This window comes from Apteryx mantelli, chromosome 15 (genome assembly GCF_036417845.1).
Source record: "Apteryx mantelli isolate bAptMan1 chromosome 15, bAptMan1.hap1, whole genome shotgun sequence".
Classification (NCBI taxonomy): Eukaryota; Metazoa; Chordata; class Aves; order Apterygiformes; family Apterygidae; genus Apteryx; species Apteryx mantelli.
The window spans coordinates 19,541,508-19,569,053 of NC_089992.1; the positions used below are offsets into that span (position 1 = coordinate 19,541,508).

The following is a 27,546-nucleotide window of genomic DNA, read 5'->3' on the forward strand; positions in this document are numbered from 1 at the left end:
CAGTAATTAGCCAGGCAGCAGCAATACAAAAGTTTAGGGTGTGCCTTTGCCCTTCTTTCCTTCAGGTTTTATTTTTAACTTCTCCCTTCCTGGTATCCTATATGAAAGGCACTCAGGCTTCAGAGGTGAAAGGAAAGTAGTTGTACACAACTGTGGAAACAGAAGAGAAGTCAGATGGAGGACTATCAAGGAAATGCAAACTTAAATTCATTTTCCACAGAGACTGCACATTATCAGCGAAATCCTGCTCCTCTACTAAATTTTTTTTCCACAAAGAAGGCTGTAATAAATATGCTAATGCACACTCAACTAGAACAAGAGCAGATCTGTAATTATCTGTTTTAGGAGGGTGGCCAATGACAGCTGGCTACTGAGAAGTTTCTGTTCTGAGACAGGAAGAGACTGCAAAGTTGGAGGTAGAAACAACCAAAGTTTACATTTGTAAGGGCTGAAATTCTCAGTTTACCCCATGATTATTAGAGAACAAAATATTTAAACCTAGAAGATTGAGTTTGATGTAGAAAAAGAGAAAACCAAGGGAGGGATAAACACATGCATCCTTTGAGATAATGACCTCAACAGATGCATACTGTGCTGTTCAGATGAGAGCAACAGTCTGTTCTTTTGGTTTTACAAAATAATTATTTGCCAATCTGCTATTTACAGGAAAAGAGATTTAGCTTAGATGCAAGGAAAAAAAAGAATGGTAAACAATACTTTAGCAGTCTAAGTCTTGCAAGTTGGTAGAATGCTTTCTCAATAGAAAAATCTCTTACCTATGGAAGAGATTCCAGGTTTTTGCAAAGAAAGGACTGTCTGCCCTCACTAATACCTTTAATGCCTACTCACACTTTTGATTGAGAATACTAATTTTTACTTTTTTAAACACTTTCTAAATACCAGTTCCAGACTGCTACTGTGGCCCTGTGGGGTAGGCTACCATCTCAAAACTAGCATAGATTAACCTGGTTCTACCTCAAGGAAAAATGAATCAGAGAAGACAGCTTTCAGTCAAATGATTGCTTCCAGTTTGTGTGAATATAAGGAAAAATAAGATAGAATTTAACATTTTCATTTACCTTAAAAAAGGCAGACAGGCCATTAAGTGAAATTTTAACAGGTTCAGAAGACATTAAAAGAAGGGGGATTTGGGAGTTCTTTCAAATATATGTCCTTTGATATCCAAAGGTAGGATTTAGAGATTCAGAACATATCAGTCAGGAAAGGTATTAAAGGAGGAGATACTAAAGCTTTATTGGTTTGTTTAATTAAGAGACTGGGCCACTGACAAATACAGCAGGGCATCAGGACGTGCATTATACTTCAGTTTTGGCACAAAGTAGAGATTTAGGCTCATCTGAAAAAGCAGTTACCCCCTGGTTTTCTTTTGTACAATTTCCAGTTGCTAGTGGGTTGTAAGTAGCCTAATGTCAAAAAAAAAAAAAAAAAGAATTTGACACTGCAGAGATAGCTAGCATTCCTATAACCATGTGGGGACAGTCACTGCTGTCAAGTCACACATACAAGCTGTATGTTACATTCATGCTTCAATCAATAATATCTTTAAAAAGTTTCTTTACTAGAAGATATTCAGTGGAATGTTTAAGTCCAAAAAGAACAAAATTATTCATTTGGTATGTTGAAATTCACAGTCCAACACTTTTGCTTCAATCCTGTTTGGCACACGTCCGGTTAAAGATATTCCACATAAATAAAAAGCTGCTTAGATAAAGTAAAAATAACCTGTGCTAACATTTGCTGAGAATGTAACACAATCTTACAAGACTCAGTTTCATTATTTCAATTTGATTATCTGTGCAATAACATTTTAAATAATCAGGTTAGTGTATTGTTAGGAGAGGGTACCAAATGGAAAAATTATAGAGAAAAAGATGCATTAACAAACAAATATACTGGCAAGCATGAGCTCCTAAGCTTCTGCTGATGTGCTCTAACATCATTTTGGAACAACTCTCTCCTATAGTACTAATAGGTGCAACCATATTCAGATTAAAAACCCAGAACTGAAAGCTCTTCACATTTGCAACACTGCTCTAAACGCAGCTTATACAAATTTGGGAGAGTATATTAATGATTGTTTTTAAACAAGTCTTTCCAATGATCACTTGCTCATTCACAAGTTTTTAAATAAAAGTTTATTAGAGAAATTATTTTGAACAAAAAAGGCAACAGTATCTGTTGTAATTTAAAAAAAGTAACATTTTCTTCATGCCCTATAAAGTAAACTGAAGAAACGCTACAGGTATTTCTTCTGCTGTCATTCTGTGATGCTTTCTAGTATGGATTAACTCACATTTGCACCACGAGAATAAAGTATGAACACAGTCCCTTTCCATGCTTCTCTCCAGAAAGTGCCGCATATTAACAGAAAATATTGCAGACAACCACAGTTTTACTCATTCTGCAGTATTGGAACCAGTGTCTAGGAAAGAAAGAAAAAAGTATGAGTAGTACATACCCATGCTACAGAGTTGTGTATAAATTAACAAAAAACAATACTATTCTCCAATATTTTCCCCAAGCTCATAACAGCATTTTGGATTAGAACATGCTCTGAACCCACCTAATTCTCTCCACTGCTACCAATGTGAGGCATGAACTGCTTGTGCTGTTTCACCGCATTTAGCAACAATGAAAAGAGCCAGAGCAAAACTTCAATGTTGGGCACACACATCATTTACTATTAAGGCATTAGAAACATAAGAAGCTTTGCTCTAACTCAGAGTGATACACAAACACTTGACTGCAGTCAACCACAAGCAAGTGCTGCTAAGTGACATGATCTTAGAGAAAGGTTTTTCCATGTGCAGTAGCATAAGCTTCTCTTCAGTCTGCGCTGTAGTATATATTTATCATGCATTTTGAAATAGATATGAGATAGAGTATGATCTTCATAAAACAACAGAGAACAAGTCAACTACTTGCTTTAAAAAAAGGCTAAAATAACAAATAAAGTTAATAGTAACTTTAGACCATTCAGTTCTTCACATTTCATCTGCATAATTCATCACAAGTGAAAATTATTAATATTTGGAAGTAGAGTTTTCTCTACTAGCTATTTAAGTACACAAAAATTAAATAGATTAAGACTATATGCATGGCTAATATCAGAACTTAAGAAGACAAATTCTGTCAGTTGTTTAGAACTACAGCTTTAAGCAACCCTGTAATCATGCCAGGAACAGGAAGCCTGGAAGAACTTGTTTCAGGGTCTAAGGTTTATTTAACTAAAAGCTTTTCCATTCCTGCTTCTTCCTTTTGTATCACTCCCTAAGAACGTTAAACAACAAGCACCTTTTTATACATCATTAGTGATATTCTGACACAATGTTGTTAAAAGTTCTAAGCCATCTTGCTAAAAAAGTCAATAAATGATTTTTTTTCAGTGAACATTTTAAAGAACACTGACAACAGTAATCCAGTCAGGTAGATAAGGAACATAAAGTCCTATAACAACATACATACAATTGGCTTGTTAAGTAGCATATAAATAAATACACACACACACGTGTACTTTTTATAATACATATGTGTGTATATAAAAATATGTATTTTATATAAAATATGATAAATATACATTATATAATAACTAAATATAATATCTGTATTTAAATTTATATATAAATATATGATTTTTTTAAAAACACATTTGCTTGCTCAGATGGATGGAGGATTCTGTGAATTTGATAAAATGTGATGCTGTTCTAACAAACAGGTTAATAGGATAGAAATCACCACAGAGGAATTCAATTAAGATTACTTCTGACTTTGTAATTGCTCTAGTGGTATGTACTTCAACAACAGGTGTCCAATAGTCTCCCACACATTCCTATTTCAGTGCTTGTGATTTAGAGAAGCATTCAGCTTGCTTCTGTTTCATTTCTCATCATAAAAGTGTGTGCACAGCCTGCTTTTGTCTGAATAATAGATTCAAACAACCCAGCTTTGATCAGAGACATTTGGTCAGAACCTTCCTTAAATGCTCAAGTCTTGCATCTCTGTCAGCTTATTTATATCATATTCCATACTTACTTTTTCCATCACATGCTACAATTTTCACTTTATCCACTTTCACAAGTTCAGTGACCTCCCTAAATTCAACATCGTTCAGTACAAACGTCCATACGTTGTCACAGAACCTGTATGTATTCAGAGATCCCTTTGAAAAGACAAGAGACATTTTCTATTGGATGCATCCCAAAAGCATCAGAAAATAAGATGTTTACTAAAGTTTACCGAACTATTTATCTTCTAGAACTATAAATCAGGCTTGTCATAAAGCCAACTGTGAATTCGAATACATAGATACAAACTTGGCAGACAAGCAATTCCAAGGAAAACCGTAGTTTAAATGCCCTCCAGCGGCAGAAGTTTTCAAGCCCATGAAGGGATGTTATAGTCTATGCAAGGGGATTCCTTTACATATAAGATAAAAAAGTTTGTAACTTTTCTAATGTGCATAAAGGATCAATAAAACTTACTTCAGAATCAGGAAGATTTCATAAAATATAGGGCATAATATAAATCAATTATAACAATGATGATACCAAGATAGGGAATTTGGTGCAAGAGAAAAGCAGTAGCATAAATAAAAAATCATGACAAAACCAACCCATATAATATAAAGGGGTCACCCCCACACTCAATGTATTATTAAAGACATTGACAAGTACATCTCTTGGCCTTCATCTTCACAAGTTTTAAATTGATGTTCTTAGAAATTAAGCTTGAAGTAAGATTTTAATTCTCCACTTCACACGTTCTGAACAAAGTTTTCTATACCACACTTGCTTTACACTTGCTTGTATATCTAAGAACAGCTACAAAAAGATTCACCAAGTTGCTTGAGGGCAGATCTACAACTCTCCAGACTCTTTCCACATCACAGCTGCAGGTGAACACATGGCTTCATCCCACTTCTGCCACATACTACTGAGAGTAGCAAAATTCTCCCCATAGTCAAGGTACTGAACACAGCAATGCTACATGTCAAATCATTTTGTGCTGCTTCTTCCTTTTTCATAATCCCCCTCCCTTCCCCACCCCCAGTCTTTCTTTCTGACTTTTGCATACCTCAAAAAATTCCCTGGCAGAAACACAAGATAACAAACCTCCATATACACATACGCAATCAGAAGGGCAGAGGCAAAACAGACCTTTGCAAGTTTCTGCTTACGTTATATTCTGCAACAGCACTCAGTCCCTGCAGCTCAAGGAGGATTTTTATGCCTGGTTATCTTACCCTAAAATTAACTCTGTTCCTGACTCGTTGTGCCAGTGCCGAATTTATAGCTTTATCAAACTGAAGTAGCACCTGAAGGGCCAGCTGAGGAGTGATTTGTTGTGACTAAAATAGTTAAAAGGAAAAAAGAAAGGTTAGAGTTGTTTGAAAACATGCTGCTAACTCAAAAAACCCACTAAAAATTAAAAACATCAAAACCAAGTTTTCATAAAGCAAATCTCTAGAAGAAAAACAGTTTACAAAAATACTATATTCCTATGTTTACCTCCTTTTTCTCACATTAACTCTGGGAGAAGAAGCAACTTGCCAACATGACTTTTTGAGCTACAGGAAGAGTATTTATATTTATCAGTTATTCTAATAAATATTTGCTGGAAACAACTAGAAGAGCAGGAAATCGATGGGAGCGTTCCAGGTTTATCCAGGTGTTCATTTACTGGGCCACACCACAAGATTACATCGCTGACAAAATGCTGCTTCTGTCTAGAACGCCGAAAGAAAGAAAGGTTTCTCACCTGAACCAACCGCCAACAACTAACACCGTTACGGAAGCTTTTCCAAACGCTGCCCAGGGATCCCCACACGCCAGCCGCAAAGCGGTCCCGAGCAGGCCGCCCGCGCCGCCACGGCAGGCGCCCGGCGGCCCACGCACCTGTATGAGCTCGTCCAGGCTCTCCTGCAGGCTGTTGCCCAGCGTGGTGTTGCGGTACAGCTGGTAGGCCATGCTTCACCGGGAGCGCCCGCCCGCGCCGCGACCATCCACCGCTGCCGCGCCCGCCGCCTCGCCGCTCGCATTAAAGGAAGCCTGAGAAACGCAGCGCGGCCGTCAGCGCGCCGTGCGCAGCGCGGGCCGACGGGGCGCAAAACGCGGCGCCGCCGCCGCCGCCAGCGGGCACCGAGGGCTCGACGGCACGAAGCGAGCGACGGCCCGCAGCAACGGCAGCCCCCGCCCCGCCCCGCCGCTACGGGAGCCCCGGCTCGGACCCGCGGCCCGGCCGCGCCGCCTCCCCCCCGGGCCGCGCCGAAGCCGCCGGTGCCGCGGGCCGGGCCCCACTCGCCGGGCCCCGCTCCCGCCGCCGCCTCACCCGCTCCCGCCGCCCGGAAGAGGCGGGGCGTGGCGGCCCGCGGCCCGGAAGCGGAACTGCGGGGGCAGGGCGCGCCTGGCCTGAGCCCGCCCGGCCTGAGCCCGCCCCCTCGCCGGGGGCCGCCCTCTACGCGGCTCGGCGGCGGCGGCGGCGCCCAGAGCGCGGGGCCCCGCGGGGCGGCCCCGGGCCCGGCCCGTGGCGGGGGAGCAGCAGGGAGCAGGAGACTCGCATAGCGGAGAGAGACGTTACCGGGGGGCGAGGGGATCCCCGTAGCTCCGCCGTTAGCTTTATCTGACCCCTTCGTCAGGTGAGAGCTCGAGCAAGCCCTTGGCCTGGGCACTGCGCTCCGGCCGGGGCCCGGCCCGCGGGACTAGCCCAAAGGCAGGTTAAAAAAACTAAAACACTTCCAGGGCTTTGTTAACTCCCAAACTAACGAAGTTAAGTGCAGATTTCACTGTAATTACAAAACTGGCATCCGCAGTGCTTTCGGCGCTGAATGCAAGTTCTGTGGGTTTTTTTTAGAGGGACGTTGTGTTGCATAAGTATGCTTATGTATTACAGACATATATTCCAAAGACAGAACATAAACATTCAGATCTTTTCCAAAAATATTTATTGCATTTAGCAGGTATTTTTCCTAATTAAGAAGTTTCCAAAAAGTGTTAACCATGTGTATATCACATTACTCCATGACACCTTGAAAAGTAAACAGAAAACAGAAGTTCATTTAAAAGGAAGAGATCATAATGTATTTTTAAGAGGTAGGTGAAAAAATCTTGTACTTACATAGTTTACATTAAAGGGGCAAAGGAAAATACAATCATATCTGTGAAGACTATTAACAGTCAATGATCTAGGGTGCATAAACCTTTTACCTTTTCTGCATATGATCATAGATCAGTAATGCCTTTTGCAGAATTTTTGTAGAGCCCAGAAACCCATATGACTACTGAAGCTTCATTTTATTAACACTGCAAGTTTCTCATATCAGCGTACGCATTGAAATATACTGATATTAATAGTGTCTCAGCCCCTCTATCTACCACTCAACTGGTACACAGCCCTACAACTTGGACTTCTAAGTAAAAAGGCTTTGTTTAGATGCCTGAATGAAGAACATTGCAGAATTGCAGAGCTACTGGGAAAAGTACGTATCTGTCTTCCATGAATACTTTTTCTAAATATTAGCCTGGAATTCCATGTCACAAGTATTAGCTAGCTGAGCAAACCAGAGTAAGGAGCATGGTAAGATAAGGACTTGTCTTTTTGAAAACACTCCAGTAGTTTCGCCTCAGATCATTTTCAGTACTGAAAAAAAATCAAGATGTTTCAAAGAGTAACCTGGGCAGTCTGAATTGCAAAACTGAAAAATGAGCTGAACTAGTTCAACAAGATTACAGCCATTTTTTGATCAACTCGGTTATACTTGAAGGGAATGAATAAAACAACACTAAACACTACTGACTGGACCTTCCTCACTGTGCAGATGCTTTTTTTTTTTTTTTTTCCTCCTACGAGCTCCATATATGGAGCAAGATGTGACAGGGAAACAACACAGTTTAACTTACAATTATGAAGTTAGGAAAGCTGCAAGATTTGTCTTTCAAAATATGGATATTTAAATATTCCTTATATTTCAGAGTGCTACTCTGACTAAAAGCAGGTGCTCTTAAAAAGTATAATTAAAGCACACTTACTCAACAGTCTCCTAGAATCACTGTCTGTGAAACAAATCCTCTAGAGAATGACCTGCATCCACCACAGGACTGAGAAAGAATTTTCACCAAAAGCTTTATAAAACTTATGCAGTTATAAAAAGCACAAATTAAAATAATCTCCAAAGACAACAGCTTTTGTTAACAGCTGCATTTAAGCCATCTTTCTACATAATAAATACCAAGTACATCTGTCGGATACACAAATGATAATTTGACACTGAAAGAAATCACACCTTTCACCAAGAATCTTCTCTCTGCAATAGATACAGTTTAGAAATCCTCCATTCCTAATGAAGTTTGGTACTTTTTTCTAGTCACTATAGATTTCTCAGTAGGTGACATCAGTGAATCTGTAACATAACAACTAGGCACTGATGCCCTCTCCTCCCAACTACACATTTTAAGGTCATTTCATAAGAGATTCCATTATCTCCAACACTTAAGCTAATTTTGAAATCTGACACAAATCAACTGTTGGAGGTCTTAAGCTGCCATTAGAGCATTTATCAAGTGTGTGATGCAGTAAGTTTGCCAGGCTATATACTAATTGTGTGCTATTTAGAATGCAACTACTGTATTTCAATATGTAATTCCTCACTCCAAGAAGTACTATTCTCACTTGTTCACTGAAAATAAAAGAAAAATACTTGGCATAGATGCCAAACTGCTTTAAGTTATACACAGGGTTACATATTATTCTAACTAGTTCCAAGCTTTTTGGAAACAAATATTCTCCATTTTAAAATCCTGTTACTTCAAAGATTTCAATCTGCTTCAGCGCTGTCTTTATACAACATCCCTCTCCAGTGCTTTCCAACAGAACATGCCTTTGCCATACTAGGTAGAAGGTCAAGAACACTGAAGCAATCTAGTCTACCCCATCAGTTTTTAATGACACTTCTGCTCCAAATGATCTTTGCCACTTCTGAACATTTCTCCTATGGTAGAAATCAATTTATAAAACCTCACACCCATACAAGCAGGCCACTGGCCCAAACATCTCCATTTCAGTTGCACACTGTAATAACAAAAAGCTACTAACAACTTATCTCCACATTTTTCATATAAAATCATGAAACCTCCAAATCAAAAGGTAAATTAGTGACTTGCAAATTTCTCTTTTCTTGACAGGGCTCAAACTGTATTCTTGCACCATGAATTTTAGTTTTAGGACTAAGTGCCATTCAGAGGTGAATTTCCTACAATACTGTATCTTACTATAAAGTGATTCAGGTTTTGAAACAATTTTAAGTATGGCATTCCAACTTTTTCATGTTTTTAAATATTAAAATATATTAAATTATTTTATAGATTTAAAAATATAAATTTGACAACAAGTTACCCATTTGTGTTCAAGATAACTTTGGGACCTCTTTGCTTTTTGTAAACACCCATCTCACCATTAAATGATGAGCTGGAAAATGTCAGAGGGGACTCATCCATAGTAAACATGGTTCTCAAGCTGTATATCTTTAGGAAACAGGAAAACAACTGTTGTGCTGTATATTCATTCACAAAAACTTATACTAAACAATTAGGTAAGCACATATACATTTTCAAAGAAATAGCACTTCCACAACATGAAACTGTAGAACCACTCAGCCACGAAGAAAGGCAAAGCTAACAATTCCATCATTCAAGAATAAGGCCCATACAGAGGGCTGGCTACTCTGTGCTGCACAATATATATAGAAAGCGACAAGACATACACTCATAGAACTATAGTCTTTCACTAAAAATATATGCTTTTACCGAGAAGGGTGGGTTTTTTTTCCTTTTTTTTTTTAAGGAAAATTTTGAAATGAGATGATCAGAATACTTAACATCTATCTTAGGAGCCACATGTAATCAGTAAAATCAGGAAGATTTCCAGGCTTGCATGTTCATACACATTACACTGGGAAGGTATTAGAATTAAAGTAAACAGACTGTGAAAGCGTCCAGTTTACTGACTAGAAATTTACATCAATTTAGGTCAGCTTCAAATTTGAAACAGGAGATAAGACAGCCCTAAAAAAAACCTGTTCACACTTGTGTTCTGCTTTCAGAGCAGGATCCAAACCTTATGAAGGGGATGCAAGGCAACTTGAAATTAATGTTGCCTGTTGAAGAACATCTTGCACATTAAGCTCTTTGAAATGGTGATACAGAAGCTAATATAACAAAAGTACCTATGTCTTGAGATGAAAGTTTGAATTGCAGACTTAAAACTCGGACATGGGCGATTTGCCCTCATTTGACATGAGTATCTGCTCTTGTAGTGCCCATATGTGTATCATTAGAGATAGCAGATTAAGTGTTCATTAGTAATAAATCCTGACCATGGAACTAGTTCTTGACTTCTATGCATCAGTGCCAGGTAGTAATCTAGCCAAATGCCACCTTATTTTTATAAAAGAACTAATTAAGAACTTATACTTTTGGTAGTAAGACAAAGTTGTGAGCACAATAAAAAAAAAATCAAGATATTTAATACATTTGCTTCAATATTAAACTGTTCAGCTCCTGAATGGATTCATTTGCATACACCAGTTCTTTTTACAGGGAAATAGCAATGATTATCAAATAGATTTTACAAACTTATAAACAGTGCATAATTCCGTTGCCCTGATAAACCTATAAACACTGGTTGATGCATCCAAGAACACCTCTTATAGACACATGTTTACAGCTATTATCAGAACACCCCTTTAAAACACTTTTTTTTTTTCTTTTAAAGTGAGGTTAGTGCCAGTAAAAGGTGCCAAACTGATAGCTTTAGAAATGGATGCTTCATCCACAATGATGACAAGCATTTAAAGATTCCCCATACCTCTGCAAGATACCTAAATTTTACCTGTGCAGACAACTGATATTATGGTTACAATTATCTATGCAGCTTCCAAGCTCTACTGAAAATGACCAGAGTTTCTATTGGTGACAACTGATATTCATCCAGGAATAACTGGACTGAACTCATTTCATACTCATAACTGAACCAGCAATAGCCTTGATTTAACTGAAGCAAAATCTACATTTGCAGCTTAAATGGAGAAAGATCTGGTATCCTATTAGTGATTTGAATAGTTCAATTCCCAACAGACTGGAGTTCACAGAACTACAGTGCTGTATTCTGAGAAATGGACTAAAAGATACCAAAGTTCAAGCTCACTCTAGCAAGTTAAGTGAGTTCTCCTTGTATTAGCAATGTGAACAAAACCAAGCATCTCCACCCTTGTGAAGGACTACATTATGTGATTGTTAACATCCAAAAAGATAAGGTTTCTACAACCACCGAGAAATGCATTTGACCATTTACAGCAAAACAAATCATGCATTTTGTACAGTAATGACAACAGTCATTTATGGCCTTATCTACCTGCAAATTAATTCCTTTTGCAGGTACACATTATATTGCTAAGAGTCATAAAAATATATATTATCTCTTTCCTTTAACATTCACGTATATAAATATTTTACTGAAGAACATGCATCATTTAGATAAACAATTGCAAGAATGTCCTCTAAAAACATAGGGTTCTTTGACATTTAGCAGTAAAAAAAAAATGATTACATATAAAGGTAGCTATTAAAGTCAAGACTTAAACCAATACAGCAGTGAACAGTCTATTGTGTGGTAGTTCAAAGAAATTAAGCACCTTTTGTAACAGGTTATATGATATATATATATATATGTACACACACATTAATGAATGCATTGTAGATGGAGAAAAAAATAGAATCATTCCATCTGCATATTCTTCTGTCCTGTTTGGATTCCAAACTTACTGTTCATTTTTCTGCTCGTTTCCCATTCAGCTCTTGGTCAATTCTGCTTAATAAAGAAAGCAGTAAAATTAAAACTACGTTAACAAATTTTGTTAGTTTCTTAACTCATATTTTAAGCCAAAATGATTAATCTTAACAGGAAGAAGCTGAAAGCTTTTACATAAATTAAGATCTTTATTGAATGCAGTTACAACAAGGCATTTTTAAAAGACATCTATTTTCCTACCTCCCCCTAGAAATGCATTGTTTGTTAAGAAACCATTTAAATAAGCACAGCATTTGAAAGGAAGCATTTGAAAAGTGCAAGTGAAATTTGACTGCACAACAAGAAAAGCAGGTTCTGTGTTGTTATTAATGAATGAATGCAAGCAGGAATACAAGTTTAAAGTAAGGTAACATGACAACTAATACTGTCAAGCACTACTATTTTGATGAGTTCATATACTGCAGCATAAGCACAGAATTACCTTTAATGTGATAATTATTAAGCCAAGAAGAACAGAACTAGTTGAATCAACAGAAGTTGTAAGTGGCTCCTAAACTGCAGTACCTTTTCTAATAATTTCCAGGACTCCTATGATTACCCAGGAAAAATTCACCATCGTGCTGCTAAAGTTTTTTTTTTTTTTTAATGTCAACTTCAGAACTGGCAAACAAGATCTTACTTTGCAGAAACCACTGGATTTTTAATAGTCCTGCATGAGATGTACTTTTCATCTTTATATTAAGAACAGCCTATAGTCTTAACTATATCTTCTGGAAAATAAGCAGCAAATGGAGGTAAATTCATTTTAGAACCAATAGCAGTTCCAGAGCAGGAGAGTAAGCTTGTCTTGTAGCAACCCAATTGTGCGCCCTACAGCTTCAGTTCCTCAACCTATAGCCAGCCAGTTTCTCCAAAATGGTAAAAACAATGAGAACCCCCCAAAAAGGGAGAGACAGGTGTTCTCTTTTTGGCAACACTACAATGGCTGTATGAACCGAATCTAGTACGTAAGGATCCAACAAATTTGGAACAGTATCATCCACAAATCAGTCTTAGTCAAATTACTGTTTCCTTGCATGGTATGCAGCTGCAACTGATCCTATCCTCACTGCAGTATCATAGGAAAGCATGTTTTGACATGAATTAAAGGACCATTCACAAAAGAATATTTAAGAAAATATGGTAAGCCAATGCAAAGAAACAAGCTACACCTAAGCATACAGTTAACAATATAAATCCATAAAAGTATAAAATATTCTAGCTTCCATAATGACTCAAATATGCATAGCCAAAGAATTCCCACTGCCATCCTTGACAAATTTAATAACTGAACACATCATCTTTCCCCTGTTCTAACAAATAATGCCTACAACTGCAGTCAATCCAATTCAAGTCTCACTACCAAGCAGTACTTATGATCTTTCCTCTTATTTAAGAATTTTAAATAGGAAGATAAAATATTTCACTTTTGTGAAATGTAAGTGGTGATATTATTGACAGGGACACTAAAGAGTTTGCTGTACTGAAATTTTAGAAAGTTTTTACATTAGTATTTGAATGTCTCAGGGCTGCACCCTAAACGCAATGGACCTTGCAATAGAATCGGGCCAAATTATACATGCTGGAAAAAATCAAGCAAAACAGTTGCTGTTTAATATGTACCGAAAACAATTTCTTGAATTTGACAGTCTCAGAACTTCTGGAGAAAACACTGCAAGATTATTTCTTAATTGAAGTAATTCCTAGAGGGTGCCCAATACTCTTCTCACTAGCCTTGTCTACTAGCTTTCAGAAAAAAAAAAACCACTCCTTTTATTTGTTTTTTTCCACCTCTCAGTCTTCCTCTCTGCCAGTTACCTAATTTGCAGACAATAAGGCTCCCTCAATAGTTATGCACAGATAGCAGGACTTGTCAACAAAAGGTTAAAATTAGTATCAAAACCTTTCAGTACACTTGTTAGTGATAGAGTGAAAAAAATTGCATATAATCAAAAAAAATCATCTACTTCTGGAATAGCTTGAATGGTTAGCAGGCCACTGAAAATTAACAAAATGAAAACCCAATGTTTATTAGCAAGGAATTTAGGCACTGCAAATACAAACAGCACTAAAAATATTAACTAATTTAGATTGCATCTATACAAGTTAATAATTAGAAAAAAGCAAATACCAAACAAAAGCAAAATACAAGATTCAAGATTAGAACTTCTCCCAATGTTGCATTTACTGTTGACAGCTTAGCACCTAAACCCAGCTCTTCATTCAGACATCACTTCTTTTTAGAAACAATGAAACTTAGTTTAATCATTTCACATAGAAGCATGACTTTTGCCTGGTGAAGATGTAGTTGAAAATCTGCACATCCTCTTAAAAATGAGTCTCTCGTGATACTAGAGACTATTTACAAATATCTGGCTAAACATCTAGGGTGTTATACTGCATTTACAGACAGTATGTATAGCTACTTCCATGCATAAAAACTCAGTCACTAGTGCATGTTTATATTTACAAATGCTTATTCCTTTATGCAAGCCAATCAGCTGGAAGTTAGTTGCAGTGCAAATGGTCTTATCTAGATGCAGCCCTAATCAAAACATGAATATACCTTTTCTGTTTCTTTCTAAACTTTTCTTCTTCATACCTTGGTGAGGAAAAGTTTGATTTCAGTAAATCAAAGATACGAAGGCCAAACTCAACAGAAGTTGCAAACTGGTATTAGTGTCAATATATTTTGTGGAAACATACCAAGTTTGAAATTGATATAATTAAGAAAAATATATATTGTACTTCCAACCTCTATAAGCCTTAAACAAGAAGCATTAAGATTTAGTTACTATGTCATAAGATATGAATCCAATATAACCTCTTGTACAGTATCACTGAAATTTAAAGTCAGTATTCATAAGAATAGTTTAAAGCCAGAAATAATCCACCACAGAAGTGTGAGAATTAACTCCATAAATCAACCAGTTCAGCCTTTACAGAAGAAGTAAAGTTCATCAAAACAGACCGGAGGAGTCTTGCCAGTCTTGGAATGAAAGTCTGGATTTTGGCAACACATCCTTCAAAAGCCCCATTAAAAAAAATATATTTTAAACGCAGCACAAGGCTGCTTCAACTTTGACATGTCTTTTTCCACCCAGAAAACCACATCCTCTCCATATTATAAAAAGTTATATTTTGCAGCTGATATCAGCTGTAATACAGTAGTATTTACCGCAGTAATTGCTCCCCCCTCGCAACAAGGATGTGCCATTCTGACCACAAAGCGACACTATGCCATCCTTCCTTATAGAGCTCCCAGTTTGCCACCAGACTTGTAAATCATCTGTTGTGATGCATAATCTACAGGCTCTCTCTGTTACAGCTCTTAATAGGTGGATCAACTTCAAAAAAAAATTTTTTTTTTTTAAATCAGAGTTGTTAGTATTTCCAACCGGTTCTTAAGTTAATTATCTCTATTCTATTACTACATCCACACATACTATTGAAAAAAGTCATCATCATGCCTGAGGGCATGTAAAAATTTGTGCTGACATCAGAGTAGGTTATACTATATAGCAAAGATCTGGAGTGAAGGAAGAGCAGTGGGGGAAGGGAAGAAAAAACAAGCACATGATGCTGCCTTTCCCTCTCCCCCAAAGTAGTTTTAGAATACATACTATGGTTAAGGATTCAGTGCAGATCTTCCTTTAAATGAAATCCTGACCTAAGTGGTATTTCACTGCTTAACTTACTCTGTATTTTGGCATGAAAACAGAAGATATCTATAGTAACTTCAGTACTAACATGCCCAGAATTTCTAACAAGCCAGTTTAACATACAAGTGGAAGAAAACTGCAGTGAGGCCTCATCTCCATGATTCATATGCCATAATTTGGTAATTACATAAGTCAGTTTATATAAATATCTCTATTTATTAGTATTCTGACCATATATGCTGCTGCACACAAACTGTAGATGGGCAACGTGGTCAAACACAGATACTTATCCTGGAAGTAGCAATGACATGAATTAACACAGACTTTATTAAATACAAAGTTTTATGTTCAAAACCAACCACTGAATACATCTACACACTGGTACTAAAATATCATCAACTTAGAACATGTTTGAATAACAAAACGTACTGTTTTATGCACTCTGGGATGCCAACGTATTCCATGGGGATGAGTTCAGCTAGTTCTGCCAACGTAAAAACATACCTAATTTTTTGGCTGAATTTTGAGCTGTGGAAGAACAAATGCAGGGTACAGTTACAACTTAAAAAATGTTCAGTAATATTAAAATAGTTTCTGAAGTTTAAATACCTTCCAGAGTATTACCTAATAAAAGGTTTAGTGATGGCCAGAAGCGTTCTGATGAACCAGGAAGGATGAACTATTATTAATGATTTCAGATTTTTCCTTAACCTGAAGAATTCAAACAGCAGACATAAATACTAGAACAAAAAAGCAGTGTGACAAAGGTTTTTCAGCATACGAAAGAATAAGTTCGTTCTTGCTAGCACAACTTGGTCACATAAATCATTTAGACTTTGCATTATTAGAAATTCCCATCAGCCAAAATAAAAAAGTCATAGTACATTTTATATTTTGACTATACAGTTGTAATGTCAGTTTTTCAACAATGAAAAGGGAATGACATTCTAAAGAGTATTTCTTTGAACCTTTTTACATAATTGTGATGATGAAGTACTCAAAAAGGGATCCACCTTACCTTCGTTTAGTATTTATTTAGCATATTAATGCATGAAGATTTAAGGGTATTCTACATGGTAACAGTATTCAGCATTCTAACAATCTACTATTTTCATTTAAAAATTAGGTATGTCTGTAGCATTGTTTCTACTTTGCCTCAGTTTAGGAAGAGATCTTCAATATACCAAACAATTCACTTAACTAAATCTTAGCTAGCAGGTACCACACCCCACATTAAGTAGCAGCTTTCCCAAAATACATACCATTAAGCAGATGAATATTTTAAGAAAATACTACAGCAGAACTTCTTACCTTCTGTCAATTTGCTGGTAACATTTCCTGAGCCAGCCTAAACTTGGCATTTTTCTCCGCGTTGTCGCACCATTCAAGTAAACTATCATATAGTTCTCTGCTACTAATAGCTCTAAAGTGCCAATTACATACCTGCAAAGATAAGCACAGAGAAAACCTCCAAGTCAAGATGTATGGACATTATAAACATAATTCCTACTACTGCTCCATTATGTAAAAAGAGTTGTCAGAGTTGAGCATCTAGTCAGGTTTTTTTTTCCCCTGGAAGTAAATGTAGTTGTTTTATTATTTTTTACCTTTCCTTCATCTCAAATGTAAGACTTCATTTAAAGGCAGAGAGAGGCGTAATCTCCCTAACATTAAAATACTGTATCTCACAATGGGAAGCTAAGATGGTATTTGGAGGCAGATGACAACTTACTTAAACAGATTGTCCATTAGATATCTGTAGTTAGGCTGGCTGCTTTCTGGCATAAAGCAAACAGCAAACACAACAATGGCATTTAACCCATCACCATAATAACCTAAAAACAAAGAAGAAAAAGCAGCAGTAAGTGACAAAGATGACTATATCTTGACTACATTCACACAGAGAAAGGTCAGCCCTGCTTGATAAGCTTTTTCATTATTTACCTAAAAGCTTTACAAACATTCATGGTAAGTTCATACAGTTACAAGAAACATTAAGATTTATTTTTTCAAGTTTGTGCATTTGTCTACTCTTAAAGACATCGCTGAGATTACAGTAAATCAACTGCTGCACTTATCCTTAGCATCTCACTATATTTAACAGTGTTCCAGATGGTCAGCTTTTCTTCCTATGTAAACTTCATAAACATCGTTGAGAAGAGTCAGTAAACTGATTCATGCCTCAGTAAGTCTACAGGCACTGCTTTCAGCACTCTCATAAAACCAAAAAACTCCCAGTAGCACAGAGAGTCACATTTTATTACATATGTTCAGCTTAACAAACATTCAGAATATTTGGGCAACTCTGTCATGTTTTAAAATTGCTTTTTTTAGTATTTCTGTTTGTTAGGTTTTGTAATTAGAAAGGCACATTAGTAGCATCACCAAAACACATGTGCAATTTGGAACTTTAACAGGAAAAAGCCAACTGTATGCCTTAATAGTGCAACACATGAATCATCATTCATGAGTCTTTATGCCCAAAGTTCTTTCTATCCCACCCGAACTCAGCTCAAAATAGCAGTTTCTCAGCAGTTCCCTTCAGCACATCACTAATCCTTACCACCATGACTGATAACTTTTTTATATGGTTCAATTGCCTTCATGTCCACCCTATGGTCCTGTTCTCCAATCCTAAACATACGCCAGCGTCGACCATCGTCTTTCTCCTCTGCTGCAGTGTATTCCGTAAGCGATCCTTTTCTAATTACATCAGTAGTTTTTGGTTTTGGAAGATCATCTACCAAAGTTGAAATATGTTCAAGATCCGTTATGAATACTAGGTATAGTGACACTCAATTACAACACAGGTTAACCACTTTGTTATCTAATCTATTTTAATATTCTTCATCCAGTCAAACATATTAGCCAACTTAGTTCTTTCAGCCATTACAAAATATGATCTCATGGATGCCAAATACTTCATTTTATGAAAATACTCTATGTTAGCACTGATATGCATCAACTATAATGTTTTATTTCCAAGTGCCTGACATTTCTGATAATGTAGGAAGCCTTTTAATTGCAGGCTTTCAGAACACAGACCTCGGTGTATTTCACCAAAATAAACAAAGTGGTTAACTCCAATGATTATTATAAAGGTTGCTTGATCACAGATTTACACAAAAGCATAATTTAAAACATTAACACTATCTTGCAAGCAGACATGCAGGCATCTATTAGAAATTAAATCTAATTCATGTGTGTGCAATCAATATATATGAAATTTATGCTGACAGCAATCTGTGAAAGAATTTGCTCCAATTAAATTATGATTCTTGACTTTGTTGCATAGACCTTACCCAAAGCGAGAAAAACCTACTGCAAGTTAGTTGTCTGTTCCCAAGACAAAGCTGTTAATTGAAACTATCCTTCCAGGAAAATGAAGACAGCAGCATTAAAGAAAGAAGAGACAGAAACCCTTTTCAGCCACTTTTAAAGACAATGCACAAATATCTGGAACATTTCCTTAGCATCATTGCAGAGTTAACCCTAAACACCAATTCTTCTTCCCTAAAGTAGTAAAACAACAAAAATCCTTTTACACAGGCAAACCCACAGTCTCTGCTATGAAAACTTCACCTGCAACATCTCCTTAACTATTAGAAAATATTTGTTTTAAAAAGCATTTTTCTCCAATTACAGGCTATCTTGGAATGAAAAACAGGTGGTGTTTCACATGCAACAATGTAAAAGAAAATTTCTTGTTTACTTGGGAATTAATTGATTTTCTTATTTCCATCATAAAAAACAGTAATTGAGCTTGCAGGTTCACTATTATTTTAGATGCATTCTTAAGGCATGAAGCTTACACAAATTAAAGGTTCCAACTGTTTGGCCAAGAGAACAGTTCTTGACTTATATATAAGGGCCTTAAAACATAATTAAGCTGCAGGTTTGAAACTCGTGTGGACTTCAACTCATACACAGAACTTGTTACCTCAAATAAAATTTGGTAGCATCTCAAGTTTTCACCTCTAAGGATCAAGACAGGTGAAGGGTTTATTTCTCAATTTTAAGATAGTTTGTGTGTAGCACTTCTAGTGCAGGTATGACTAAATTAGCTTCATATCAAGTCACTTCGGAATTCCTTGACATACAGTAGGGATTCTTCTGCTGCTTCCAATCAATCTAGAAGGCATGCAAACTTTAAGGTTACTGACCTTCGCCCTTTCTCATTACAACAATACATCAGATCAGGAACAGTATTTTTTAAAAATAACTTTCTATCCTCCTCAACACAAAGTTTTGCAATTTACAGATTTGTGAAAAGCTAAACTACAATGTACATACTCTATATATGGTTCACCTCCATTTAAAACTGTGATCTGTAATTCCCAGTTTGTTTCTTAGAAACATACTGAAGTGGAGGAGGATTTTCCATAACTTAGAGTTTTACAGGTGTTAGTGACATTCACTTAAGTTCATTTAGCATTTTGGCTGTTACATTTTTCTGTTTACTAGTCAGTCAAGGTTTGATTTGCTTTTTACAAGTTTGTTGTGCCTATTTACAATTTCCAATCTAATCATTCCCTTTATATTTTTACTCATGTAACATTGAGTCTTAATTATTCCCCACCTGAAAAACTGTGGACCTGCACATAAGAAAATAGAAATGTTATGGAATTAGACAAAAGCAACAAAACACTTACCTTCCCATTCAAATTCATTACTGTTCTCTGAGGGAGTATCCAAATCATCCAAATCAATCTCTCCACTCTCATCCAAGTCATCAGACAAAACAGATTCCTCACTGTGATCCAAAGTTAAGCTAATATCTGGTGCCATTAATTTCTTCCTCACTTTGTTTCCATTAACTTCTGCATTTAAAAAGCAAGTTATTTACTTTTGAAGTTAAAGCAAGTTTAGACAAGTAAATTAACAAGACAGAACAGCACAGTGCTTTACCAAAGTGCATCATAAGACAATATCCATCACTTAAGCAATGCATCTTTAGAATAGAAATTAAAATAAACATAGGGTGAAAACAGCACTTTTGAGTTTAAAGTTCTCAAGTCTTTAAGTATTCCCACTTGCATATGCATTATGATCACAGTAGTAGACTACCATATTTCTTACATCAAGAAAAATGTGAAGTGCTACCACCACCTAACTGACCAGAATCTATGCTAGCTATAGCAAAGTGCACCACAAGCGGTTCTAGATGTTATACTAAATAAATGTTACAGACTGTGCAATCAATTAAGGTTTCCAGCCCTTGTTTTGGTTAGATATTGGTAACATCATAACCACCTTTGGGGGGAGGGGAGGGGGGAAGCTACAACAAATAAAGGCTGACAGACAACAGTAAGGACAGAAAATCAAAGAAACTAGTAGGTAAATACACAGCATGCTTTGAGACACAGAGCAAATACTTGCGTGTTTTAGACAGCAGTTGAAAGCAGGGAAGAAAATAAAATGACTGATCCAGCACTGGAAATGCCAAAGCTAAAGCAGACAGACAAGATCCAAAAAAATTTAAAAATGGGGAAAAAAACACATCTGGATTTCCTCTCTGACCTTTCAGACATAGAACATTCTTAAAAGGACTCTTAGAGTCCTGAAATTTGGTGTGAGACTAAGTTAGGCCTTAACTGACACTCAGATACCACATAACGAGCCAATATTTTTCAGACAGCTCCTTTCCTGAGCTGCAATAATTCATTTTTATCCAGTATTAACTGAATAGCTCAGTTTAGAGGGAGGATGATGATTCTCAGACGTTTTATTTCAAAAACCTGTTTTGTTGAGTAACAGATTTGTAATACTGTTCACGCACAAATATGTCATTTAGAATGCTGTTCCCTCAACTCCCTGACTTAAAGCTCCATTTTGTTTTATTTACTTTTTTTTTTTTTTTTAAGACAGCTACCTAAGTAGGAAGAAGTCTGTTTGACTAGAGTGAAGTGTTCTTACCAGTTTCACCTTCTCTTCCAGCCTCAGCCAATATATCTGATTCAACAGGATCATCCTCTGGCAGGGGCCTGGTGCAAGAAGTAAAAATTATTAGTACAAAAGAGTCTCTTTTATAACCAGCTAAATGCAAAATATTTAGAATCATGCACTGCTAAAAAAAATCCACTGTGGGATAGTATTTAATTAAATATACATATAATCTAAGCTCAAGCTGTCAGCAAACCAAGCACTGAAGTAGCAGAAAACTCATTTACAGCACTCAAATGACCATCTGTTGATATGATAAATACCAAAATACTGGCTGCTATTGGTGCCTGTCACCTTTCAGAAAATTTGCCATATTCTTGCTCTGAGAAAGTCTGATGTTAAATACATCACAGAAGTAGTTCTCTCACTTTATTATAAAATGCCTCTGAAGTCAGCTGCTTTAGTATCTCTTCAGGCACAAACATCACTAGCATTCTTAACTGTTAAAAATTTTGCTCAGAAACATTGCCTAATGAAGTATTTGGGCATTCAGACATTGGTAATAATATGCAAACACTGTAGTTGCAAAAGGTTACCATAGTGGAAAAAAACAAAACGAAACTTTATTTAAAATTTCCACTTCAGTAACACTAAAGACTTAGACAGCGGCATTCCTATATTACCTAAATTACACATGAAGAGATCCCTCTCCAGTCCACAAAGAACCATACCACAAAACCCTTCTGAGACTACTACATTACTGGAAATCACTGCAAGATTATTATTAAGCATTGATTCATCAGGAACAGAGAGAATTAGCTTTTTCTGGATGTTATGCATTTGATTTGAATGAATTTTTAAATTTATTTATTTAAACCTTGGAAAATCTTCATCTTGCCATTCCTCCTTAAAGTCCACGCCTTCCATTCTTCTTGAGTTGCTAAAAGGGACTCCTGATCAGCCAGAACCTCTTGTCTTCAAGACAGCGGGTTAAAAAGGAGCTGCAGAAACAGACAACAGAAGACGCCAGTTCAATACTGTTGGGATTCCAGTATGTACAACACGTCCTTTCACTTACCACTGTGTTAAGATATTATACGAAAAAAAAACAAGGGACAGCTTTTTGTCTCTGCCCCATTCCCCCCCCCCCCTTTTTTTTTTTAAAAAGGGCAAAACCACTTACAGAATAGCTCTCTGTCATACAGTAATTTAGGTTGGAAGGCATCTCTGGAGTTCATCCAGTCCAGTGACCTGCTCAGGCAGGATCAATTTCTAAGTCAAAATCAAGGCCCTAAGCAACCTGATCTATTGTTTGGATTACACCGATTCCCTCTAAAGAAACTATAAGAAACCTGAGAATTCTCAAGATTCTATGAAAGATACTGAAAAAAATGTATACTCAGAAGAAAAACAAAAACAAAAACCAGATGGTTCAGGTCTAAAATACAGCCCAGTTCCTAAAAGAGCAATTTAAAGGTAACTCCCTATTTCAGAACTGGTTTGTTCAGAGAACTCACCCTGGGTCGTGCAAGTCAGGCTGTGTTTTTTCAGGCTCACCCATCACCAGTAACACGGAGTCCCCAATAATGGAACATAATAAACCATTCTGGTAACGCACAAGTTAACGTCTAATTCAGTTCAAACTCTTGGCTGTGCTGGCTCTAAAGATTAACAGAAACAAGTAAACTTATTAATGAAGAAACCAATAAAATTGACACTAATCAGAATAGGAAACTACACAGTATTTTTAAATGCAAAGAAGCAACACAGAACACTAGTAAGTACAAAGCCTGCATACAATCACACAGCCAGTTAAGCCAGAGCGTTTTTTTTTTCACATAGGTACAGACAGTTACACTTACTGTTCTGCAGGATCATCCTTTGTAGCAAATCTCATCATTTCCTTTTTACTGACCAGATTACAATCACAGACTCATTTAAAAAAAAAAAAAAAGTCCTGCAACACCTAAGGTGACACCACACAAGCTGATTAATAAAAATCTTTTTTAAAGACTGATTTTCTGTAAAACTGCAGTACTAGAGATAAGTTAAACAGCAAAGAGTTTAAGCATACTTTGCTGACATTTCCCTCCTTCTCCCACCCAGGAAACTGAAATAATATTTCTAGACGACAACAGCCCAGTTCACCTGGAGGGTCAGACTCTCCTTGTTGGAATTATTCAGCCCCCGCACGGCTCCGTTGCTGGCAGTATGCACTTATGCACACACACTCCCCAAGAGGTTGCCCCCAAGTAATTGTCCTTCCAGCTCTCCCTCTTTCCCCTTTTTTAATAATACTCTGCTTGGAATAATTTCTTGCTGCTTAAATCATATGATATTCCTCAGGAAACATGTCCTCTCTTTCATTAAGATGCTGACATTTTAAAGCACAGTTTCCTGCATACTAACCTGTTAGCATTTATTAGAAACAATGAGTTTTTAATATTTGCTTGGAGATAAGATCCTGTTTTGATCAATAGTAACAGGTGAATTTGTACACAGCTCTTTCTGAATTTTTGTTTTGGATTGCTTAGATGAAACATGAGAAGTTTCCTGAAAACATCCTACACAGTCACATTAACAAAATAGTGCGGTTACAAACAATATGGAATAGAGCATCTGACAGTTCACTGAAAACAAACAGACCCTAAACCTAGAAGAAAATCTAAACTGATTACTTCATCTTAAGGGACAAACCACTAATGAAGAACACTGATGGTGAACAAACAAGAAGCCCTGTCACTGTGCAGGGGGCTGCAAGATGCTACCCTTGAGCTCGTCTGCACCACATTCACAATACAGTTCCCAAAGAGAGCTTAAAGTAGGGCTTTGCTCCAAGACTTGAACAAACAGCTTTCTCACCGCACTTCTGAAGAATGCTGAACACCAAGTAACAGCCAGTAATTTCAGGTATGCAGCATTTCAGTGCAGAAACAGTTCCTACCTACATATATTTCATAACACTGAGATAAACTCAGTACACTAAGGCAAAGAGTTTAAAAGTTCTTTTCATGAGGTAATAACATTTTAAAATACTCTTACAAAATATTTCCCACATCACTCACAGAATTCTCATCAGCAACATCTCATAAAGGTGTATTAAAAACAATTATTTGCTAAAGACTGCATTGCACAATTGCAAACAATTTACAAGGCAACTTCCAAATCTTATATAAGAAAAGCATGAGTTTTAGGTTACAGTATTTCATTTCAGCATCCTACTAAACCTTCAGATTAAGCAGTAGTTTTGGATTTTTTGACTTAAGTCTCATGTGCAAAAGCACTATCATTTGTCAACTAGAAAAATGAGAAATTAAGGAAGGGTAATCTTCAATTTCAGAAAAGTTAGAAAACTGCCAACTTTCAAGTTAGCTACTAAATAATTTTACATCATTAATAAAAATGCTTACAAAGCAGGAAAAAATAAATTCTACTATTTCTGCTTATACAAACTAAAGCAGACTTTAGAATACAGTCTTCCTATGGCTGCTGTGGGAGCACTAACTTCCTGTGTTTTTACTGTGCCAAACTCTCATTAATTCAGCAGTAAAAGAAAGATCTAGAAGACTAAACTTGAAAAATGGAATATACTGTAATAATGCAAGTCTTTATTAGTCACATAGAAGAAAAGCAAGCAATTTCTACCTGGTCCTATCACTCCTCGTGGCCAACTCAAAAAAGTCCTGCTTTCTCGGAACAGCTCACTTGCTCAGTTTCACTCTCCATTGCCCATTACTCTCAATTTTATTAATGGAAATGGTGTTTGAAGATTTGGAGCTATAAAGGTCAGAAGCTTCCACGTGTTGGAAAACACCTGTATGCAGGACTGCCATGCGGTTCTGCTCTCTTACGGGAGCCCCGGGAGGTGGGTGTTTAGCAGTGCCTCTTGTACTTCTGCACTGTATCTCCAGAGGCAAGCCACATCACAAACGGGGAAAAGAATGCTGAACAGGGGAAAACCTCACTAAAATCCACTACTTTTCTGCTACAGCTAAAGGAAGCATATCCATTTCCAGAATACCAGAATAAATGTACTTAAGTTTTAATTTGAAAAGGTTACTGCTTGTACCAGAAGTCAAAAACCAGAGTTCTCATCCCTTTTTCTGGAAGATAAGCATGCACAGTTTTCACAGTTATCCCATTAATACTGTTAGGGAAGGTGCAGTAATACCAAATATGACAGTGTAGAGAAGCCCATTGTAAACTGCCATTGCTTGGTTTGGTTTACAGTTGAACACAAGAAGTCAAAGATGTTGCTCTAATTTATCCCAGATACTCAGAAAGAAACAACAGACTGCATGTAATCTGTTTTATTTATGAAGTTAAAAACCTCTTCCAAGAATGCTTTTTAACAGTTTTCACTGTTGAATTCTCAAAAGGGAAAGAGTACACAAATAAACAGGAGTTCAGCATTTGGATACAGTCACATCTGTCTGTCCAAGACAAACACCTATTTTCAGCCCTTGATCAGCATACCAGTGTTTGAAGTAAAATAACAACAGGGCTTATTTTGCAAGAGAAGTGCAATGACGAGTACATGATTAAACTACGTACTACTTGACCTGCACAAAGAAGAGCATGCTATCTCAGTACCAGGAGGCTGAAATTAACTTCAAACAAAGCTAGCTAACTTTTTTCTACATTTTACCTTCACCGTTTCAGAGACATATGAAATCGAACTCCAGTTTTCAGGCATTAAAGAGGTGCCTCCAAGAGTATTTTTCAAGTTTGATTTCACAACAAGCCAAAAGGAAGGAATGCATATCTGTTTTCTTGCACACATACCATATTGTGTAGCTCACAGTAATTTTTAAGTGCTTCTATAACCCTTTTAAAAAGCTCTGTAAAGCTTTTAAAATGTCACCGCATTAGCCATAACCCTGCAAAACAACACTTCCCAGATCTGGAGACAGACATTTTATAATCAAAACCCTATCGCTTGCAAGTTTACAAAATGAGGCGATGAAATGACTTTCATTATTAACAAATTACTTCTTAATCTTTCTTTTTCAACCCCTCCCTCAATGCGAGCAAGCCATAGAGAAATCATCGGGAGAAAAGAAAAGAAAAAAAGATATTTATGAAAATACTCTTGCTTTCATTTCTGAGGAAGCTACTTTAAATTCTCCTTTGCAGGTGAAATGTAGGATGGGCAGGCAGATAAATTACGGATTCATGCTGCAAATACTCAGAACAATAAAAGAACCCTCATTCCCGAAACCACGGGGTTTAAGGGCAAGCGCGCAGGCCGGGAGCCGACAGCCGGGAAGCGCGCACCGCGCCCGAGCCAGCCCCTTCCTTCCCGAGGGCCGCGCACCGACCACAGCGGCCCCGCCCGGCAGCCGCGCGCGAGCAGCAGCCCACACCGGGTGCCCGGGGGCCCCTCCCGGCCCCGCCGCCGCCGCCGCCACCCCGCGCGTTTGCCCAGCCGGGCCGGCGAGGAGTTACCGGACACCCCCCCCGCCCCGCGCTACTGAGCCACGAGAGAAAGCGGGGACGCCCCGCCCCGCCCGGCCGCCGCCCCTCGGCCGCGCCGCCGCCGCCGCCCCGCCCGGGCTCGCCGCCGCCCGCCGCCACGGGCGGGCCCCGCAGGGGAGTCGGCCCGCCCGCCCGCCCTCGCCGCCCTCGCCACCCGGCCCCGGCCCCGGCCCCGGCCCCGGCCCCGGCCCCGGCCCCGGCCCCGGCCGTACCTGCGGGCACCCGGCAGGCCGCGGCCGCCCCGCAAAGGCCCGCGACGCACCGCACCGCGCTAACCCGGAAGCGGATAGGTCGCCGAGCTCACGTGACACCGCGCTCCGCGGCCGTTGGGGCAGCGCGCGCACGCGTGGAATAACCCAGCTGCCACCCGCCCCCTCACCTCGGGCAGCTGCCGCATGCGCACTAGCTCGGCTCTCGGGCGCGCGGGCGTCCGTTGGCGCCCCGCGAGGCGGGGCCGGGGCGGGGGCCGGAGCCCGCCCCATCCGCGTGTGCTGCGGACGCTTCAGGGATCCTGCGGTGTGCGTGAGAGACGTGAGGAGAAGGAGAACGGCTGATATCGGTATTACGGCCTGGAGAGGCGTCGTAGCAGAATTACTGAGAAAAAAAAAAAAAAAAACCAACATCATAAGGAATTATAGCTTCAGTTTTTTAAATATGTCAGGTG

The 27,546-nt window shown here is 38.1% G+C and overlaps 2 protein-coding genes across 9 annotated transcripts; both read right to left on the reverse strand.

The window, feature by feature from the left end:
- Positions 1 to 2,137: 2,137 nt before the first annotated feature.
- Positions 2,138 to 6,391, reverse strand: GTF2A2 (general transcription factor IIA subunit 2). Of its 2 annotated transcripts, XM_067305656.1 has the most exons (5): positions 6,349 to 6,391; positions 5,916 to 6,068; positions 5,264 to 5,368; positions 4,054 to 4,180; positions 2,138 to 2,443 (listed from the first exon to the last, which is right to left on the reverse strand). In XM_067305656.1, the coding sequence occupies exons 2-5, from the start codon at positions 5,985 to 5,987 to the stop codon at positions 2,418 to 2,420; spliced, it is 330 nt and encodes a 109-aa protein (XP_067161757.1). In that variant the 5' UTR covers positions 5,988 to 6,068; positions 6,349 to 6,391; the 3' UTR covers positions 2,138 to 2,417. The 2 variants fall into 2 exon arrangements, with proteins under 2 accessions (XP_067161757.1, XP_013812729.1); XM_013957275.2 differs by lacking the exon at positions 6,349 to 6,391 and having other exon boundaries at positions 5,916 to 6,209.
- Positions 6,392 to 6,944: 553 nt separating this feature from the next.
- Positions 6,945 to 27,158, reverse strand: BNIP2 (BCL2 interacting protein 2). 7 transcript variants are annotated; one of them, XM_067305847.1, is made up of 13 exons: positions 27,095 to 27,158; positions 22,922 to 23,065; positions 22,282 to 22,405; positions 21,438 to 21,505; positions 20,174 to 20,341; positions 18,085 to 18,261; positions 17,254 to 17,356; positions 16,833 to 16,964; positions 16,146 to 16,232; positions 15,951 to 16,049; positions 14,426 to 14,461; positions 11,835 to 11,877; positions 6,945 to 9,536 (listed from the first exon to the last, which is right to left on the reverse strand). In XM_067305847.1, the coding sequence occupies exons 3-12, from the start codon at positions 22,329 to 22,331 to the stop codon at positions 11,838 to 11,840; spliced, it is 960 nt and encodes a 319-aa protein (XP_067161948.1). In that variant the 5' UTR covers positions 22,332 to 22,405; positions 22,922 to 23,065; positions 27,095 to 27,158; the 3' UTR covers positions 6,945 to 9,536; positions 11,835 to 11,837. The 7 variants fall into 7 exon arrangements, with proteins under 7 accessions (XP_067161948.1, XP_067161950.1, XP_067161947.1 ...); XM_067305849.1 differs by lacking the exon at positions 14,426 to 14,461; XM_067305846.1 differs by having other exon boundaries at positions 6,945 to 11,877.
- Between the last annotated feature and the right edge of the window lie 388 nt (positions 27,159 to 27,546).

Excerpts from the sequence above, each read along its gene's own strand:
- GTF2A2 (XM_067305656.1), bottom strand. The coding sequence starts at position 5,987 with ATGGCCTACCAGCTGTACCGCAACACCACGCTGGGCAACAGCCTGCAG. Across the intron at positions 5,369-5,915 it reads GCCTGGACGAGCTCATACAG|TCACAACAAATCACTCCTCA; the intron begins GTGCGTGGGCCG and ends TAACTATTTTAG. Across the intron at positions 4,181-5,263 it reads GGAACAGAGTTAATTTTAGG|GGATCTCTGAATACATACAG; the intron begins GTAAGATAACCA and ends GTCTTTTCAAAG.
- BNIP2 (XM_067305847.1), bottom strand. The coding sequence starts at position 22,331 with ATGGAAGGCGTGGACTTTAAGGAGGAATGGCAAGATGAAGATTTTCCA. Across the intron at positions 18,262-20,173 it reads TAATGAATTTGAATGGGAAG|ATGATCTTCCAAAACCAAAA; the intron begins GTAAGTGTTTTG and ends CAACTTTGGTAG. Across the intron at positions 14,462-15,950 it reads ATCCCAGAGTGCATAAAACA|GTATGAAGAAGAAAAGTTTA; the intron begins GTACGTTTTGTT and ends TTCCTCACCAAG.